We start from the raw sequence: 16,598 nt of genomic DNA on the forward strand, positions 1-16,598 counted from the left end.
TTATGCCATCTTTTGGATCAACTATACTATACTATATGTTATCGAACCCCCTGTAACATTCTAACTAATTTTGTAATGTGAAGGTCAAAGTTGGCTACAATTTTTGATATTAAGTTTTATTGCCATCTATTACTAGATCGCATCTACTTCTACTGAGCTTTATCAGACTAATCAATCACCCTGTATAACCATAGTTTATAGACCTACAGATAGACATTTTTTTGAAAAATTATTTTTAAATTTGTTTTAATTTTGAAAAAGATATTTGTGGCAAGTTGAGATTTGGACAGAATATTAAATAAAAAAATGCAAATGTGAGGAAGTATGACAAAGTAAAGTTCAGGGCGATTCAGTATAATTCAAGCTATTTAACTGAAATTGAGATTTTCATGACGATCCAGGGCCGGTTGTTCGAAAGCTAATCAACAATGATCATTATCAAATATTTAATTACTGTCACCAACTGTTAATGTCAACTTTGTTTGGGTTGCTGAAAACATAATATGAAATTACTTAATCAATTATGTTAATAATTGTTATGTTAATTGATTAACTAATCTCATAATTTTAATCAATTATGTTTTCAGCAACCCAATAAAAGTTGACATTGACAGTTTTGGTGACAGTAATTAAATATTTGATAGTGATCATTGTTGATTAGCATTCGAACAACCGGCCCTAAGAGCATAATTGCAGAAGTCAATTTGAAGGAGCAAACTTATTTAATCATAAAGGTATCCTCTGTTGCCCAACATTTCGTAAGGAACTGTGTCAATAATTCATACACAATTCATAGAACTTGGACATGTCAAATCACAGAAAAAAACCACACTTCGTCAAAGATGATCCAGAAAAATGTCATCCGTATAAATTCACTTTTGTGAAGGAGCTAACAGAAGACGATCCAGATCGTAGAATGGATGTCGATGAATAAACTGAACAGAATTAAAAATGCTGTTGGTATTTTTCTAATTAATCAACATTCATATTGAACGGGTAGGTGAAACGAGAAAAAAGTAGTTATTGGTTAGCTGAGAACCCTTATTGGATGCGTGATACATACTCAGTGAACATGTGGGTTGGTATGATAGATAAGCATATTATTCATCCTATATTTATAGATGTAAATTTGACAGCCGAAAAATATGTAAGCAAACTTTAAACAAATTCGGGACTAGTTTAACAGGAGACTTATTTCTAACAACAAGGTGGAGAACCTTTCCATAAAAAAGGTCGAGAACATTTTTTAGTATTTATTTTAATTATTTCTCAAAGAAAATTATAAATAATTTCAAAATTTCACCTTGTATTAATTATAATAGACCCTACATAAGTTCGTTGAGATCGCGTTGTTAAGGAGATTTGAAAAACATAAAAATATACAGGGTGTTCCATTCAAAATAAAGATTATGTACTACATTAGGTTTGTGTTTAAAAGCGCACATTTGAATTTAAAAAGTTGACGTCTTCCAGCGATTTTTTTATAATTCTAAGATTAATTTAAAATCGACTTCACGTTCCTTGCAATTATTATACCTGCAAGACTCAAAAAAAGTTGCCAAAACGCATGCGCAGTATGTGTCAGCTGATTATTTCCTGCAACTTCTTGCAATTGCGCGATAATCGGTTTGGTGCCATTTCCTGTGCAAGTTTTCATGCAAGTCTAGGGGAATATGTAGGAAGTTTGATTTTTCCACGATGTCAAATGTCATAATCACTGATTGACAAGAATACATGGCGATCGGTTGTGTTCTGTCTTCGGCATTTCGAAATTTACTATGGTTTGTTTTTAAACCAGGAGGAGTAAACTAAAAAGACAGATTCACACCCAAGAAAGTTACTAGAAAAATCGACAAATACATCTTTTTTTGGTTGATCGTATCAGTCTTCGACGGCAATCCATAAATATTATTATATATTATACTAATACGTCGCTAAAGAGTTCTAAAAACAACTGTTTTTCGTATAAAAGCAAACTAAAAATCTAAAAATTTAAGGAATAACGCAGAAAACACAAAAAATCGCTGATTTAACTTTTACCTATGAAATGCCAATAGTGTCAAAATTTGATAAATGTCATTAGTGTCAAAATTTCGTAATAGTGGAGTAAACTTGCCTGAGTTTGGACCAATTACAAACAAGCATTACGCCGCGGTAAATTTGAATTACTCCTCCTGGTTTAAAAACAGACCATAAATAGTGTTAAATAAAAAATCTGATTGACACGGATACATGCCGATCAGCTGTTTTCTGTTTTCGGAATTTCGAAATCTACTAAATAGTGTTAAATAAACAACAATAAGTAATTAAAAAAAAAAACAAAAGTTTATAAGTTAGGTTAAGAGTAACAATTTCAACATTAATTGCAAGCTGTAAAATCGCAAATAAAGACCTTGCAATAGACTTGCATGAAAGTTAGTCATGCAAAAAATTCAGTAAGTATTCTTGCGAGCTGTAAAACGTGCTTTGGATACGAACCGGCTTTAATTAACAAATATAATCAGAAATGCCACACAACATCGTGTTACACTCCGATAGATGAAACATAAGAAACCAATCAAAAGCGATTCTCTCATATTTGTCTACGGTCCATATAATCTTGATTTTTTTCCTGATAATCAGCTTGGTCCAAGATAACGGTTGCATTGCTCTTGTCATTCTTGATATATTATGTACATACTTGGGTATTGTCCTTTTACTTTACTTTTTAGCATATTCTTGTTTAAGTAGTTTTGTCTCCAGAAATAACATTTGTATTTACTGTCAACTTGTATTTTAACAAAATAGATTTAGACAAAATTTATTAATTTATTGTTTTATATTACATCAATTTAAAAATACTATTTTTTACAGAGTGTAACAGAAAAAGTAGTGTATACTGAAAGTGAGGAACATCCTGGTAAAACAATAGCTATGAGGTACGCCTGGATTGATTCACAAATTAAAGGATTTAGCAGAGCTATTTGTGCATTTGGCTATGAAAGATTTAAGAAAAATTGTCATAAAATGGTAAGTCATATAATTAATTAAGTACAGGAATTTTTAGACAAATATTTTAACCCACAGAAAGACACACGTTAAGAGAAAACAGTAGCGATCAACAGGTAGCAACAAACGCGTTTCAAGATTGCGGCTCTAATTTTGAATATTTTGTCGAGATATTTGGCACACATATTCGTAATATAATAAAGCATGGCGGTACAGAGTCCAATTTCAGAAATATGTTAGTATGTGGAAATTACTCTATAACTAAATAAATATTGAAAAAAGGAGTCTGTACCGCCATTAAGAAAGACAAAAAATACACTTTCTTCAAATAAACTTTTTTATCCCGTGCCTAGATTTTGTGTCACATTGGAACTACTAAAAATCGATTTTTTTATAACAAGAAATCGAACGTCCTATCTTGTGCTCCGAGGCTTTGGTTAGGCTTTTTAACATTGTACGTATTTTATAAGTACCGAGGAGTTAGCTCGGTGCCTTAACTCCCAACCTGGAGGGTCAGGGATTTTACATCGGAGTATCCTTCTCCTATGCGAGCTGCTTCCACTACAGCTAGAGAGTCCCACCTACCCTGATCTTATACTATCCCTAAAATCAAGGGTTGCCAGCTCTGCCACCTTCGCCATACAATTAAAATACAAGATGACACTACGAACACATCAAAAAGTCCATTCATTTGGCAGCAGAAGAAGCACTGGGGAAATGTGACGAAAACCATAAAGGAATAAAACCGTACTGGTGGGATGAAGCAGTAGAAAAAAGAAATTACAGATAAACGTCGGAAATACCAAACGTTCCTATCAACAAAAACAGACAACGATAAAATAATTTACAAATAAGCCCAAGCCAAAGTAAGAAAGAAGATAACTCAAAAAAAGAACAAATCATGGGAAAAGAATTGCCAAAAAATCAACACTTACATAGGAGGTAGAAGAAGCACAGAGAGTTGGAGATTAATTAAAAATATGAGAACTAATAAGAAAAAAGACGTTATATCACCAAGAACAACTGAAAAATGGGAAGAATATTTCAAAAAATTACTAACAGAACAAAGACCAGAATTTGTTAACATAGAAGACAACACGATAGGTATACATATAAATTCATCACCATTACAAATAAGTAAATCAGAGATGGAAGAAATAACCAAATCCCTGAAAAATGGAAAATCCCCTGGTCCTGGTGACATCCCTGCAGAATTAGTGAAAGCCGGCACAGACAAACTCCAAAAACAGCTAAGAAAACTCTTCCAAGATTGCTTAAATGGTGCCGAATTACCAAATGAATGGAAATTATCTACCATGTCAACAATCCACAAAAGGGACAGGAAGGATCAATGTGGAAATTACAGAGGAATTGCGGTAAACAGCACAATAATTAGGATGTATGGGAAACTTATTAAGAACAAAATATATAGAGACTATAGAGATTACGAAGCAGAGGAGCAAGCTGGCTTTCGAGCTGGGCGGTCCACAGTAGACCACCTGTACTCTTTTACGCAAGTTATTGAGAAAAAAACAGCCATCAATAAAGAAGTTCACCTGGTATACGTAGACTTACAAAAAGCATATGACAGTGTGCCCCTCAGCAAACTATGGTTAACCCTACATCAAACTAACATTAAACATGGTCTTATCAAAGCAATCCAAAGTCTGTATAATGGAACGACTGCAAAAATTAAAACTGGATCCCCAAGTAGCACCGAACGGGTTTATTAAGTATTTTAAGGATGCTTTAAAACTGTAGAATAAAACTAAAATTAAAACCATTTGGTTTTTAAGTAAACCTTAAGATTGCAATAAAACCGCTTTCAGCATAACAGAGCCCACTCTGAAAGAGGTCAATAAAACCAAAAATAAAAACCTTCTTAAAACTTTGTTTTCTTAAGCAACTGGTTTTAAAGCTGCTGTGAAGGTGCTTTTAAAACCATGTTAAAAGACACTTTAAGTGCAGACGGTTTTATAGCAAACTTAAAAAGGTTTCTTAAATGGAGACTTTTAAAGACAATTTACCATATTAAATTATTCTTTAAACCCATATACTCCATATATGCCAACAAATTTTAACATGTGTTATGATAGGTAGATACGTATTAATAATAAAAAGTACTTGGTTATTTCGGACTGCCAAGTTAGAAAAATACTTACGCACCCAACTTTATTGATAATGTTAACAAAAATAGGTCTAAATAACTCACGCGCCCTAAAATTTCTGACTTTTGGCGATTAAAAAATAAAAAAATTTAAATCCGAAAAATATTAATTTGAAAGAAAAATAATTTTATCTACAATTTTAATGTTTTAATGTTAAAATAAATCGAATTTATGTCTTTTTTTTTTTATTTAGAAATAACCGCATTAACCACGAAGGTCATCAGCGGGGTAACGAGAATACAATTAATGAGTTTACAAAAGTATGAAATTGTGTACAATTAAATCTTACTTACTAGGTTACATTTATTAAGGAATTGGAAAAGAGGTTTACAGTCGGTTTGCAGGTTAAGAATGTCTTTCATATTGTTTGAATAACCATATATAGATTGTTTGTAAGCGGCGAATTCATCACATTCTGTTAGCACATGTTTTACTGATACTGGTATATTACATCTTCTGCATTTTGGTGCTTCGGTATGGGTAATGAGATGCTCATGAGTAAGTTTACAGTGTCCTAACCGAAGACGAGATAAGATGACTTGGTTCGATCTGTTGGTTGTATGTGGATTCCATGGACCAGTATCTTCTTTAACGTCTCTTAACTTGCTCGTGGATGTTTTCCATTTTTCACTCCATAAATTGAGAGTCATTGATTTTAGTAATTGTTTTGTATCTGCGGCTGGAATTGATTGTTCTGCCAATGTTGGTAATTGCGCAGCTGTGTAAGCCCAACGATCAGCGTTTTCATTTCCCTCGATTCCAGAATGAGAGGGAACCCATAGAAAAACTATTTTTGAGTCTGTTTGATGCAGACTGTGTAATATTTCTTTGATTAATATGACTATTGGATTTTTCGTATAGGTTTGTTGTATGAGTCTCAGTGAATTGAGTGAGTCAGATATTATTAAGGAGTGTTTGGTTTGTGCATTGGAAATGTGTTTCAACGCTTGTAATATGGCATAAAGTTCACCATTTAAGATGCTGTAGGAGCTGGGAAGCTTAAATAAATATTTGGTTTCATTGTTTATGTATACTGCTGCTCCTACACCTTGGGAAGACTTAGACGAATCAGTGAATAAGTGGGTATAATTTTTATATTTTGCGACTATTTGTTTATAATTTTGATATATAAGACGTGGATTGTTATCGTATTTATTATATTTCGTCAATTGGGTGTTTACATGTGGGGTTCTGATAATCCATGGAGGAATGCTGTGTTCATTCATTAACCACGTTCTGGGGAAATTTTGGAGATTTAACGTTGATATATACCGGTGAATTCTAATATAAAAGGGTGGTGGAGAGGTGCTATGTTGAAAAGTTGATTTGAAACGATTACAGAATGTGTTTTTGTGAGCAGGAATTGATGGTATTGATGCTATTCTGGAGGCATAGGATAAACTAAGAATTTGTCGTCTGAAAGATAGAGCTGGTTCGCCCAGTTCGCAGTATAGGCTTTCTACAGGCGTTGTCCTGTAAGCCCCTAGAATTATTCTTATTGCGGTGTTGTGTATAGTATCTAAGCATTTTAATATTGAAGGACGAGCAGATGTGTATGCAATACATCCATAATCAATTTTCGATCGAATAAGGCTTCTGTATATTTTTAGCAGCATTAGACCATCAGATCCCCAAGACTTGTTTGCTAAGCATCTTAATAAATTTAAGCCCTTTTGACAAGAAAGAGTTAGTGTTTTAATATGATTTTTCCACGACAGACGTTCGTCGAATATCATGCCCAGAAAATTTATGTGTGGAGTATAGCTTAGTTTCTGGTTGTATAGGAATATTGATGGTCGATGCTGCTCTGGTATGTTTCTTTTTGAGAATAATATGCAATTTGTTTTGTTTGGGGAGAAATTGTACCCAGACATTATAGACCAACGTTCGAAGGATGTTATGCATTGCTGAAGGCTTTGAGCCATGGTGCTAAGACATCTTCCCTTGATAAACACGATCATGTCATCTGCGTAAAGTCTGGCTACAACTGGTTTCTTTAAATCTTTTAAGACATCATTCATAGCAATTAAAAATAAAGTTGGGCTGAGAATTGATCCTTGTGGTGTGCCGTTTAATTGTTTCTTGGTTGATGATATTGTTCCAGAAATTCGGACTTGGAATTCTCTTTGAGATAAAAAATTGCGTATGAAATTTATTATATTGCCTTTCAATCCCCAGTGATGTAGTTTATTTAGGATGATTTTATGGCATGTAGAATCAAAGGCTTTATTAATGTCAAAATAAATTGCTAGACATTTATCTTTAGTAGCAAATGCTTCGTGAATATGACTTTCTAGGTCAATAATGTTATCAAGTGTGCTTCTAGATGGTCGAAATCCGGATTGTTCGGGAATTAATAATTTGTGAGTTTCCAAAAACCATATTAGTCTCGTGTTGATTATTTTTTCTAGCAATTTACTCATGGAGCAGGTTAGGGAGATTGGCCTGTAAGATTCAGGCAAGAGTGAAGATTTGTTAGATTTAAGTATGGGGATGATTGTTGCTTTCTTCCAGATTAAGGGGAAGTCACTATTATTCCACATGTGATTAAAGATATTAAGCAGGATTTGTTTCGCCGTTTCTGGGAGATTTTTTAGAAAAACTGGAGGGATGTCATCGGGACCAGAAGAACTGTCTTTTAGTGATGAGAGAGATTCCTCCATTTCTTCTTTTGTCAGTGGCTTGTTTAGAGAATTAAGGTTTGCCAGCTCTTTGAATTCCGTAGGGAGGGCAATGTTATCATTAGTTATATTTCTGTTTATGGAAAGCTTATGATAATAGTCTGCGAATGCTTCACCTATTTCTTTTGTTTGGTTTATTCGTTTGCCGTCATAATCTAATGCTTTAATGACATGGTAAGTTTTGTTTCCATAAATACCTTGTATCTTCCTCCATGCCGATGATATTGTAGTGTTTCTGTTTATGCTTCCTACGAACTTCTTCCATGACTCTTTTTTACTTTTGCTGGTAATATATCTTGCTTTTGCCCTATGTTTTTTGTATTCAATTATACTTGTTGCGGTTTTCTCCCTCCTACATCTATTTAGAGCAGATTTGCTGTTTTGTATTGCTTCGGCACATTCGTCATTCCACCAAGGCACAGGTTTAAATTTCTTGATATGTTTTGTTTTTCCTATTGAAAATTCAGCGGCTTTTATGATTATTTCGTTAAGTTGAGTTACTGCTGTATTTGCGTCCTTCCACTCATTAATTTTGTATATGTTATTCTCAATGGTTTTTGAGAAAGAGCTCCAGTCGGCTTTCTTTATTTTCCATTTCTGATGGATACTATCTCCGTTTGATATTTTGTCTTTTATAATTGAATTCGTTAATTTTATAGGAAAGTGGTCACTGCCTAGTAAGTCATCCATAACTCTCCATTCAAGGTAAGGACTAATAGTTGGGCTACATAATGAAAGATCGATGCAAGAAGAATTGCCAGTAGCTATATTGAATCTAGTATTGCTGCCATCATTCAGTAAACTTATGTTCATGGTGTTGAATATGTTTGATAGAATTCGTCCCCTTCTGTCTGTTTTTTGAGAACCCCAGGAGTAATTGTGGGCATTAAAATCTCCTAGAAGAATGAAAGGAGTTGGAAGTTGATTAACTAGAGACTCCAGTTCATCCTCAATTAAATAATGGTCAGGAGGAATGTATATGTTGCAGATGGTGTAATTTAGTTGTGCTTTAATTTTTACGGCTATCGCTTCTAGGTTTGTATTTATTCTAATTTGTGTTGCTTGTAAATTCTTTGAGACGTAAATGGCTACGCCGCCACTCGCAACTTGTACATTTCGGTTTTTAACGAATTCATTGTATCCCCTCATTTTGTGGACATTTTCGTCTCGGAAGTGAGTTTCTTGTAGACACAATATGTCCAGAGAATGGAGGGCTATGATATGCTGTAGCATATTTAAACGGGTATAGTACCCATTTAAGTTCCACTGGAGTAATGACTCGAATGTATTTATTGGGTATCTTGAGATGTATTTGAGATATCAGATTGGGTATCACTTAAATCTTGGGATTGCTTTAGTAATTTCTTTTTTAGCCTTGTGACACGAGTTTTTAGTTTCTTAGTGTTTGCGTGAGGATGTAGTTCTTCTAACATATCTATTAGTTTTGGAATATCTTCTGTGAAGTCTTCCGCAATGCTAAGAACATCCCTCGATCCGTATGTATTTTCTAGGAGCTGTTTAAGCTGATGGCTGTTGATTATGAAGTGAGGAGAATGAGAATCGATATAGTTTATAATAGATTCAGTAAGTTCTATTTCTGGATCTGATGTATTAGATTTGGGTTTTTTGTTTTTCTGAACGACTGTTTGAGGAAGAGAGAAGGTAGAAGTATTGGGTGGCATTTGTTTTTCTGGAGTGGCTGGGGTCATATCTTCAGCTGTTCGTTTTGTTGCGGATGAAGTTGTTGACTTAGTAGTTTTGTCCGAGGTTGGGATATTTTCAGATTGAGTAGTGTGATCTGGATTTGTTACCAGATTGGATGTGATCAAAGCAGTATTGGCGATGTTTGCACAATTTTCTACTACTGAGGAACTTTCGGGTAGAATATTATTTATTGAGTGGGAATTTAAGTCATTAGGAGATGTTTCATCCGGTTGAGATATTGACGAGATTGGAACATTATGTGTGGGTTGTGATGATTGTTGGGAATGTGGGTTAATATTGCCCGAAGGGCATTGGGATGCAACATGACCCGATAATTTGCAGGTGAAGCAGCGTTGACTGTCTAGGGCTAAAAAGATATGATATGATAGATTATCATGTGTTATTTCTAAGAATTCGGGTATGGTAATATCTGGGGAAGGAGCGATATACACCTGTCTTCTGAAGCTGAGTATGTGTTGGTATTCTGGATTTGATGCACCTATTCTAAGAAAGTTTATTGGAGAAACTAATTTTAATCCAATATTTTCCAGTAAGGTTACAAGAGTTTCGTGTGGGATCGTTGGGCTTACATTCGATAATACTAGTCTGTCTGCTGGTGAAATTAGACGTCTTGCTTTGATGACTTCATTATTGACAACAATTTGACCATGATTAGTTAAAAACTCATCAACCAGTGATTTATTGGTTAGATAAACACATATTCTGTTGTGTGAAATTCTGCTACAGAAAATTATGTTTATTGGTTTTACCAGAGGTCCCAATTGGAGAAGATAATCTTGAAGTTTTGCTCCCTGAATGGAGCCGAAGATAAGTGCCTGGTCTTTGTTAGGATACTTGTAGATATTTTTTGAGACAGTGCTTGCATAAGATGTGTTGGAGGTATTCATATTATTTAAATTATTATCTGGGTGAGTGTTGGTGGATGAAGATTGATTTGTAAATGTTGGTTGTGACATTTTATTTAAAATATTCAAATTTGCTAAGTTATTTTGTTAAATATAATTATTGTCCAAAACATTTTTCCCAGGCCGACCCTGCCTTTTGTTGTTAAAAATTAGTTGCTGCTCTTGGTACTCTACGTCACTGCACCAGTAAAACTCAACTACTAAAAGGCCCCTATTCAGCGGTAATTTGCTCAAATCGACCGCAAACCACAAAACGTGTGTTTACTAACAGGTCTCACAAACCAATTTATGTCTTTAAGTCGCTTATTTATAATTTTTATGTAAGCCTTATATTGTAATCTATCATGGCTTTCAGCATGTGTAGAAAGCAATATGGCCGAAATCCAAATAAAACTATTTGATCTATCGACAGAGAATTCTTAAGATCAAATGGTTTTATTTTATACCTTTTCAAGAGCATATATCCTACATAAAAGCAAGGTTGCCTTGAAATTAAAACCGTTTAGTTTTAATGCTGCTGTCAATAATGCCACTCGGTTTTAATGTGAATTTAACCTAAAATCGAGTCGCCGTAGTGCTGTGTGTGTGTTGTATTTTTCTTTTAAAATTACCAGTTTTTTATATTTTAAGTACTTGCGACTTATTTTTTCCATACGAACTGTACTTCCACTTTTTACAACACACTACACCACTGTCTCGCTCTAAAACAAATGGCCAACCATTTTGGACATGAAAGAAGAGGGGATGAGTTGTTTTATTGTTTCTAACAAGAAGCATAGTTTAGTCTTTACGATAACCAAATTGATTCAGTTAAGAGCGTTTGGTTTTATTATATGTTGCTTTTAAGAAAGCAACTTTAAAGACAACTAAAAAATAGTTTTAAGGCATATGTTTTACTGACATAATAGTCTTGAGATCGTCTCTGAGTCGTCGTAGTGCTGTGTGTGTTGTATTTTTCTTTTAAAATGACCAGTTTTTTATATTTTAAGTACTTGGGACTTATTTTTTCCATACGAACTGTACTTCCACTTTTTACAATACACTACACCACTGTCTCGCTCTAAAACAAATGGCCAACCATTTTGGACATGAAAGAAGAGGGGATGAGTTTAGTTTTATTGTTTCTAACAAGAAGCATAGTTTAGTCTTTACGATAACCAAATTGATTCAGTTAAGAGCGTTTGGTTTTATTATAGTCGGTTCGCTAAACTCAGACGCAACTGGCTAGATATTTTAGTCGATAATTTTTTTGTTTTTTGCCAATTTTGCAAAAATTGGCAGAATTACTAAATATTTAGTGATTATTAACTATTTAAAAATTATTTTTTGCCAATTTTGCTAAAATTGGCAAAATTACTGACTAAAATATCTAGAAAGTTGCGTCTGAGTTTAGCGAACAGACTATATATGTTGCTTTTAAGAAAGCAACTTTAAAGACAACTAAAAAAATAGTTTTAAGGCATATGTTTTACTGACATAATAGTCTTGAGATTAAGTAGTTTTAATAATGGGTTTTATTAGTCATATTAGGAGAATCTTTAAAACTGCAATAAAACTAAAAGGTAACAAACAATAATCTGTAACATCTTGATCATAGCAAGACCAGGGCATTAAGCAACACCACACTGCTGGGAGAAACGAGGGGAGGAATTCCTCGAACATCCCTTAGGATATTCAAAAGAAAAACGTCCACCGTTCCATCCATCAGAATGGTGTTCTGCCCGACTGCTCAGCCCTGGGTTCGTTCCCTGTTCATTCTTCCTTCACACCCATCCCAGAAAGGTACAGGAAATAAAAAGTCTACCTAATCATTTTAAATACACTATTTATTCAGATATAAAAAAAAACTTAACAAAAATCATTTTATTGTATACAGACAACCAAGTTAATTTTCTGAGCCTGTGACCGAGACCCTGCTGGTAACCGGTATAAAAGTTATAAAGATAAAAAATGTACTCAGCTTTAAGTCTTCCCGTCACAGTTCCTAAAGGAGGTCCCCAATCCCTGCAGAATTTGTCGTCGCCGGCAGTTATGGGAAGTCTAGGGCTACCTTGTTGGGCTGTCTTGTCTCTGTAGGGCTGTCTTGTCTAATTCATTCTACTGATGCATCAAGATACGGTTGTAAGCCAGTTCCGCTCTCCAAGGTAGTGTGTTTTCTTTTCCAGGTAGTGCTTGACTAAAGTCTTCTTCCCGAGGTAGCGGCTAGAAAAATTCAAACAAGTATCAGTTTTCTCCCAAAGGAAAAGCCCGATCAGAAATAAAGCTGAGTATTGAAAGAAACACGATCTCAGCAAAATCTCTGACCACGGCGTGGTATTATTAAAAATAAAAAGAAACGGAAAGAATTCTATCAATAAAATATTATAACTATGTACAGGAAATAAAGTAATATACCATAATATACCAGAGAAAAAGAAATAAAATTAGAAAAGTTTTTAAAGCTTATTTCAAGGAAGAAAGTAGGTATCTGCTGCGCAAAAGAAATTAGTAAAAAAAACTGAGGCTAAAACTAGATAATCAAACTTACCCATTGTTTAACCGCCTACACACAAACACGATAATGTATGCCAATATTGTGCCTGATTTATGTGGCAGTACAAATTTGTATCGGAGAAGATATGTATGTACTAATTGACTTGACGATAGTAGGGTCGCTTGTAGAAATATATAGTCCGAGGGACAAATACCAAGCGGAGCTTGGTGTAGCGTTCAATCGGCTGATTGAAACGTTACACACTCCCCAAGGTACCGGAAAATTTTTTCACAGGGACTTGAAAAAAGTTTTCAAAAAAAAATAAATAGTTGTAAAAAAAATGTGAATAAGAAGAAGGATGACAAGTAAGAATGTCAGAAAGAAAATGTTGATAAAAAACTCGAGACGTGAAAAGAAGAAGAAGCAGAAGAAGAATGAATAAGTAGGGTAATTATATTTAAGATGATATTAAAAAGAAAACAAGAAGAAGAAATAGTTGATTTGAAAGAGAGATATAGAAAGAGAGATAGAGAAGAGAGAGAGAGAGAGAGAGAGAGAGAGAGAGAGAGAGAGAGAGAGAGAATATTTAGCACAAATCAAGTTATTAAAGTTAAATATAAATATTTGGACCAGCAATAAAAAATTGTTGCTAATAGCTGTACTATAAAATTCAACTGTCTAATAAGAAATGACGCTAACTAGCTAGTTAGGCCTTGTTCTCTGAATTTTTGCTGCAGATACCTTCATCCGAAGAAAAAGAATAAAGCATTGTATTTATAACTAAAAATAAGCTGAATTAATATTTAACAAATTCTGTAGGTATACCTAATTAATACTAAAAGCTAAAATTTAAACTTACAATTATAAATAAAATAAATAATAAGGGATGCGCCTTTGGAGTAAAGTAAAGCACCCCTAGGTTAAAGCAAAAGTTAGGCAGGAAGCACAACATATTATTCAGCCTATCAATAAAAATGGAGGTACGGTAATATGAGATAAACAAAATTTCATTGATAGTAAAATAAAGATGTACTAGATAAACTGCCAGAAAGTTTAGACAAGTCAAGGTTATAAAAATGAAACAATGAAATTAGAAAAGATAACGAAGAATGATAACGAATGAACATCATTTAAAATTATGATATTAAAAGCCAATAACAAACAATGTCAATAAAACAAATTTTACTATAATTTGGTTTTAAGATGTTCCTGCCATAAAAATGCCACATGGCAATGTATTAACTCTTTCTCTATACCGATATCGTTCTCTCTTTATAACGATAACTTTTCAATAGTCCATGACTTCACTTTTCAATAAACAACTGATAATCATTTGCGTTTGGCAATAACTAAGATAACTAAACCGTGAGAGTTTTACCAATTAAAGATAACACTTAGGTAATTGAAACACAGAGAATAACTGACAAAGCTCTTGCGTAGGTGTAACTTGATAAAAAGTGATTAGTGATTGATTCATTTTGTGGCTCCAATTTAGCAAAAATTTGGTGGTTCAAATTTCAGTCCGATATGCAGAAAGTTGAGTAACACGCTTTTATCGTTCGGGCGGTGTGCCTTAACTGTTTTCACACAGATGTTGTCCTCTATTGACGACTTTTAAGTTTAAGTTTCTCAGTCTGTGAACAGTCAAGATGTTTTCGAAAAAGCGTAGAGTACTCTCGGTTGAAGAAAAGTTATCAATAACTCGGGCAATAGAGAAAATTAACACAAGTTATTTAGTACAGTTGATTACTATTTCTCTCTCTCTCTCTCTCTCTCTCTCTCTCTCTCTCTTTCTCTCTCTCTTTCTCTCTCTCTCTCTCTCTCTTTCTCTCTCTCTCTCTCTCTGTATAACGATCTCTCCTTATAAGGATGAAAATTCCCGGTCCCTCGTTATAGAGAGAGAGAGAGAGGACTGTATATGCCATCGTCAGGCCCTTCAGAAACTGAACAAGATATCAGTACAAGAACTGTACAGTATACAATGTGGTGTTAACACCACATTGTATACTGTTAACTGTGGTGTTAACACCACATTGTATACTGTACAGTTCTTGTACTGATATCTTATTCAGTTTCTGAAGGGCCTGACGATGGCATATACATTGTGAATGCCGAAACCGGCCGCCCGCAAAACGCTATAAATAAACACCTTAAATAAGATTGTGAGCATTAGACTCTTTGTACCCTAACATTTTCATAATGTGCTCATACCAGCAACAATTTCATCATTTCTTCTATGGTTTTCGTTGGATTAAAGATAGACGAAAAATGGACAGACGAAGGCTACACACTTACGAGTAAACAGTAGCTCATCAATATTTTTGTTTTTCGAAAGTTCTGCGAACTGAGGCAACAGTACGTCGGTAATTCGAGACTGACAGTGACATTTATACTATCAAAAACAATAATTTTTATACTCATAGGCGTGAAATGTTGCCGAGTCAGTCACGTTCGATTTCTTGTTACAGAAAATCGATTTTTAGTAGATCCAATGTGACACAAAATCTAGGCATGGGATAAATAAGTTTATTTGAAGAAAGTGTATTTTTTGTCTTTCTTAATGGCAGTACAGGCTCCTTTTTCCAATATTTTATTTAGTTATCGAGTAATTTCCACATACTAACATATTTCTGAAATTGGGCTCTGTACCGCCATTCTTTATTATATTACGAATATGTGTGCCAAATATCTCGACAAAATATTCAAAATTATAGCCGCAATCTTGGACCGCATTTGTTGCTACCTGTTGATCGCTACTGTATGTTCTTAACGCTTTTTTTTAATTTGAAATCGACTGAAATAATAATATACATGTTTGTTTAAGGTGGGCGGTTTTAATCATGTCCTCTCCAACCTATATCCACAACAAAATGCGCTGACTTCAAGTTATTCCACTGCTAAGGCAACGGCGAAACTGAAGGATGCTGCCAAAAATGCATCTGAACTGGCAAAGTCCAAAGCTGCGCCGATCTATGCTTCTCTACATCCCAACCAATCGTAGAAGTAACTTACAAACCGAAACATTTATTATATCATAATGTGAAATTATGTAAAATTACTATAATCTGTAATTGTATAAAATATAACAAATTAATGTCTTTGTAAACAATGAATAGATTGGATGCTCAAAACGTAGACATTTTTAAAATATAATGGAAAATTGTAAGGCAGTAGATGTTAGTGATTGGTATTCATTTAAAACATTTTTTCTGAATTCCTTTTGTTACGATTTTTAGTCATTATATGGTGGTAAGAGTATCACTAAAACCTCTACAACATATCAATAAATAGTTCTTTCTGTCGCTAAATTTTTTTGTTTTCTATTCATTTTCAAACTTTTCCAAGTGAGCTAGCTCAAAGTCCGAGAATCTAAATGTTTCACTAAATACTTAATATAAAAGTACAATTACTCCAACAATTTCTCGGGTTCTTATTTTGATACATTCGAATATAGAACCCGAAAAAAGGTAAGAAGATAATAATTATCTCTGCATCTCTAAATATATTTATGAGTCATAAAAACATAAAATAACGTGCAATTCCAACTGAAATAAAAAATAAAAATTATTCATCGATTAATAATCAGTATAACACCATTGTTTATATAAGGAGATAGTTGGTCAGCCCAATAGTAAAATTTGTTTGATTCAAATTGAGA

At 33.9% G+C, this 16,598-nt stretch overlaps 1 protein-coding gene across 2 annotated transcripts in view; it reads left to right on the forward strand.

Annotated features, from left to right (window-relative positions):
* LOC114332352 (protein preli-like) overlaps positions 1-16,248 on the forward strand; it is a 41,087-nt gene extending 24,839 nt beyond the window's left edge. For both annotated transcript variants that reach the window (XM_028282139.2, XM_050650238.1), the window contains 2 exons: positions 2,854-3,009; positions 15,765-16,248. In XM_028282139.2, the coding sequence (XP_028137940.1) occupies positions 2,854-3,009; positions 15,765-15,941 (333 nt within the window). In that variant the 3' untranslated portion in view covers positions 15,942-16,248. The remainder of the gene's footprint in view (positions 1-2,853; positions 3,010-15,764) is intronic.
* The last annotated feature ends 350 nt before the right edge of the window (positions 16,249-16,598 follow it).

The sequence above is a fragment of the Diabrotica virgifera genome, chromosome 5 (assembly GCF_917563875.1).
Source record: "Diabrotica virgifera virgifera chromosome 5, PGI_DIABVI_V3a".
Lineage (NCBI taxonomy): Eukaryota > Metazoa > Arthropoda > Insecta > Coleoptera > Chrysomelidae > Diabrotica > Diabrotica virgifera.